Genomic DNA, 4,146 nt, shown 5'->3' with positions numbered 1-4,146 from the left:
AAGTTTATAATATTAATTTAATTACTACCTATCACTCTCGATGAGGCTAATTTTGCACCATAAGATCGGATGAGATCCGACTCAATACAAATAATATAATTTTATGATTTAACATCATTACTATTTGATTAGGCATCCATGGTTGATGCTGCGATATTTGTAACTGTATAGTTCCTCAACTTGCTCCCTTTGCGGAAATTGATGGCTTCTCTAAGACTTTTCTTCCCTCCTTGCCTATTCCTTGTCTTCTTATTCTTGTCTCACTATTTTCCTATACTAAGCTCTTTTTTTCCACCCTCTACCTCCTACGTATACATAATAATAATTTATCAATCAAGACACTTTTTTTTTCGTTTTCTTTTTTCATATTTCGTTAAGTGTTGAATATCATGTTAATAACATGGTGCAAATAAGAGGTCTTTAAATCATTAGATAGTCTCTGTGGCTCTAATATATATAGTTATTTTTTCAGTTATTAATAAATAAGTAATTAAAATTAAATAGTATAATTTATTTATTCATTTAAAAATTATATATATATATATATTAACTATTGTTGGAAGAAAATGTGATAAACTAAAATTTTGTGATTGTGTAGAAACTTTAATTTTTTATAGATGCTATAATTGTTGAATTTTTTATTTTAATAAATAAAATAATTATAATAATTACCGAAATAAATAATTTTAAAAATATTTTATCAAATAAATGTCTTTCTTTTATTTTGTTTACACTGTAAACGAAATAATTTCACATGTATCTTGTTTACAGTGTAAACGAGATAAGACAAGTTAGGCTGACACGTGTATACCTCGTTTACACTATAAACGAGATACAAGAGGACAAATTTTCAGCTGCTATAAAAGGATGTGCAACCTTTGGCATCCTCCACACACATTTTATATATTTTTCTGTCTTGTTTTTCTCACAAAAATAACGCAACGATGGCCAATAACAACAACAGCGTATACATGGTTGTGTGTGTTATCCTGATTGTCGTATGAGAAATGGCGACAATGGGGTGATATTTGAGTGTGAGTATCCGATGCTATTGCGCACTTAGTGTGTAAGTACGTTGTCGGAGTTGAAGAGTTTGATACTGAATAACCTCGGTGATATAGAAGCGAGGGAGGTCAGAAAGGTGGGGTATAGGTTGCTAGCACCCATGGGTAATGGAGTTTTCCGGTTTCGACTCTTTCACCTTCTAGGGAACGAGCATGTTCGACTCATGTTTGACATCCCTAGGAGGATCATGGCAGAACAGGTGATGGAGCTTTCCGCCGAGGTTGGAGATATTGGTCGTGGTGATTTTGTACACTCGACCTATGTCCAGGACGACTGACCTCTTGCACCACCATCGATCCATATCGTTGTTCCAGTTGATAAGGCGGATGCGGGCGACAAGGAGTCAGACGAAGAATACGCGGCGGATAGTGCCGATAGTGATTCTTTCGAAGAGGGCGATGATGAGGAGTTTGTACCCAAGATGCCCACCCCGAATGTGGCGCGTCATGTCTTGCCTCCACCTTACCCAATTCCGGCGCTATCGACAATGCCAAATCGTTATCATAGTCTGGATCTGGACACCATGCATGAGAGGACTCTGTTTTCTGACACGGGAGAAGAGGATTACAATCTGGATGGTGGGGGTAGAGTTTCGGGTCGACCACATATTCAAATGCCGAGACGCAGGGCTCTAGGGTATGAAGAATTACAGTATTTGCAGGAGTACAGAGTACCAGGTAATCGAATCAAACCGACTAAAGTACCATGTGCAGTGCCGGCAAGCTACAAATGGGTGTCCATGGAGCCTCCATATGGCCCTTAGGCAGAACCTCGGATATTGGTAAGTCCAACTTTAATTGTGCTTTTCAGTACTTCTATGCAAAATATAAAGTAGTTTTGAGATATAGCTGAACTAATACTCTTTTGTTGTGTTAGGGAGGTTCGGAGGATTGGTGGTGCGCACAGTTCTTTAGCACCCACCATGTCTCAAGACCATCGTCAGTTAGACAGCAGTCTCATATGCAGGGTCATATTACCGTTGATACAGTCCAATCCTTCCGTGAGCATTCCGGTTTTGCAAGGTGCGGTCCGGGCAAGCTATCACTTCAAACCTTCCTACAGAAAAGTGTGGATGGCGAAGCAGAAGGCAATTGTACAGATCTACGGAGATTGGGAGGAGTCATTCAACAAGGTGCCAAAGCTGCTTCAAGCAATGCAGAGCTATTTTTCTGGAACCATTTGTGACCTACGGGGCGGATCGTACTATGATAGACACCTTCTGGTCCGCAACTGTAGCATATTCGACAAAGTATTTTGGACTTTTCCGTCATGTGTCGAGGCATTCAAGCATTGCAAGCCATTTGTTTACGTCGACGACACACATCTGTATGGGAGATACGGTGGAGTGTTGCTTATTGCGATATCACAAGACGGCAATAGCAACATCCTGCCTATTGCTTTTACCATTGTCGAATCCGAGAGCACGGAGTCATGGTCGTTCTTCCTTACTAATCTCAGACGTCATGTAACCCCACATGATGGGCTGCTAGTTTATTGAATTCTTACACTTCTTTTTAGTTTTGTAATTAGATGAACTTAATATGATATACAACAACATTAAAGTTAAATACATATTTCTTTCTAACTTACATTTACTTCTACTTAAGAACATATTTATATGCTTCTAACTTACACATATTTTTAAATTACATATTATATACTAAACAAAACCTAATTAGAACGTTATAAATGATAGCAAGAGTGTACAAGTTAAACACGGTTCCAAATTAATATTTATGTCGTAACAACCTTCCACAGGTAAATAGAGTTCTAAATTTCTACTAGCTAGAGACTTACTGCTAAAACTACAAACTATGTTCTAGTTCTTCGTAACTACCCTAACCATGGTCACATACAAAAAAAAATTCATATGGGATTGCACACAATTAAACAAAACAAAACTAACCTCAAAGTCGGCTGTCTCCGCGTAATGCAACGTCTCGTTCAATCTGTTGATATTTTCGTCGTTCTCCACCTGGCGCGCCATCGCAGTAATAGTCGAAAACATGGTCAAAAAGAAATAATAGAGAGGAGAAAATGGTTGACTAGGTTAAACTGGGGTCAGAATCACGCTGTGAACGACATATATTTATAGGCGTCGACAGGTAAAACGAGATAAGCATGCATGTATCTTGTTTACATTATAAATAAGATACATACAAAATTATCTCGTTTACAGTATAAACGAAATAAAATAGGAACATTTATTTCGATAAAAAATTTTTAAATTATTTATTTCAGTAATTATTATAATTATTTTATTTATTAGAATAAAAAACCCTATAATTGTTCCATGTTTTAGAACCCAATCAATTGGTTTATAAGAACGATTTTAATGAAGTACTTTTGAAATTTTAAATTTGGCATATACAAGAAGTGGACAATTTCAAAATTTATTTTAAAATTAATGAGCATAAAGAGACGATTTTATTTTACTGGAGAATTAATTATTAAATTTTTTTAGTTTGTATAAAATTTAAAACTAAATATTAAAATAATAAATTTTATATTTAATCTTAAATTATTATTTTTAAAATATAATTTCACAAATATTAATTTAAAATTTCATAAAATATAAAATAAAATTGAATTGAAACCGAACAAACTCTAAATATTAAAGATAATCTCCTAGCCAATGAAAAACTAGTAGTGAATATTAGATTATATTGCGCATTATTGGCATATCAGAGCAAAGGTATATGTAGGAATAGACTAGCTTATGAGCTTGAATTTGTTGGGATTGAGGAAATTAAAGGTGTGGCTGCCACTTTAATTTCTTCTGTAGAGGATAGCTCCATTGCTAGCAAGAAACCACTATAAATGCTTTTTTTTTTAATTTCGATAACAGATATTGTAAACAATGTGAATAATAAATTACATCTCAGATTCACTAAATATGAATAAATTTAATTAATTTAAAATTTAAATTTTAAAATTAAGATTAACTTTCTTTTTTTAATCTGTTGTTAACGTTGTTAAAAAAAATTGTTATCTATATTCTCTCTTCTTTTTTTTTTTTTACCTTCCTTGTGCCTCACATTCTAATTAGGGATAGCTCCATAGAAATGAGTGCTCATCCAA

At 34.5% G+C, this 4,146-nt stretch overlaps 1 protein-coding gene across 1 annotated transcript; it reads left to right on the top strand.

Moving 5' to 3' along the window:
- The first annotated feature begins 944 nt into the window (after nucleotides 1–944).
- On the top strand, nucleotides 945–2,563 carry LOC127741243 (uncharacterized). Its single transcript, XM_052253326.1, has 5 exons — nucleotides 945–965; nucleotides 1,064–1,304; nucleotides 1,380–1,735; nucleotides 1,779–1,846; nucleotides 1,942–2,563. Exons 1-5 carry the CDS (start codon nucleotides 945–947, stop codon nucleotides 2,561–2,563), a joined length of 1,308 nt encoding a protein of 435 aa, XP_052109286.1.
- The last annotated feature ends 1,583 nt before the right edge of the window (nucleotides 2,564–4,146 follow it).

Source organism: Arachis duranensis, chromosome 8, assembly GCF_000817695.3.
Source record: "Arachis duranensis cultivar V14167 chromosome 8, aradu.V14167.gnm2.J7QH, whole genome shotgun sequence".
Lineage (NCBI taxonomy): Eukaryota > Viridiplantae > Streptophyta > Magnoliopsida > Fabales > Fabaceae > Arachis > Arachis duranensis.
Note: the sequence above shows the minus strand (reverse complement) of the source record. Positions and strands in the feature narration are given on the sequence as shown.

What these genes read in the sequence shown, in the direction of transcription:
- LOC127741243 (XM_052253326.1), top strand. Translation starts at nt 945, where the DNA reads ATGGCCAATAACAACAACAGC. An exon ending in TGGCCAATAACAACAACAGC is followed by an intron (nt 966 to 1,063) that starts GTATACATGGTT and finishes TTGCGCACTTAG; the next exon opens with TGTGTAAGTACGTTGTCGGA. An exon ending in AGTATTTGCAGGAGTACAGA is followed by an intron (nt 1,736 to 1,778) that starts GTACCAGGTAAT and finishes TACCATGTGCAG; the next exon opens with TGCCGGCAAGCTACAAATGG.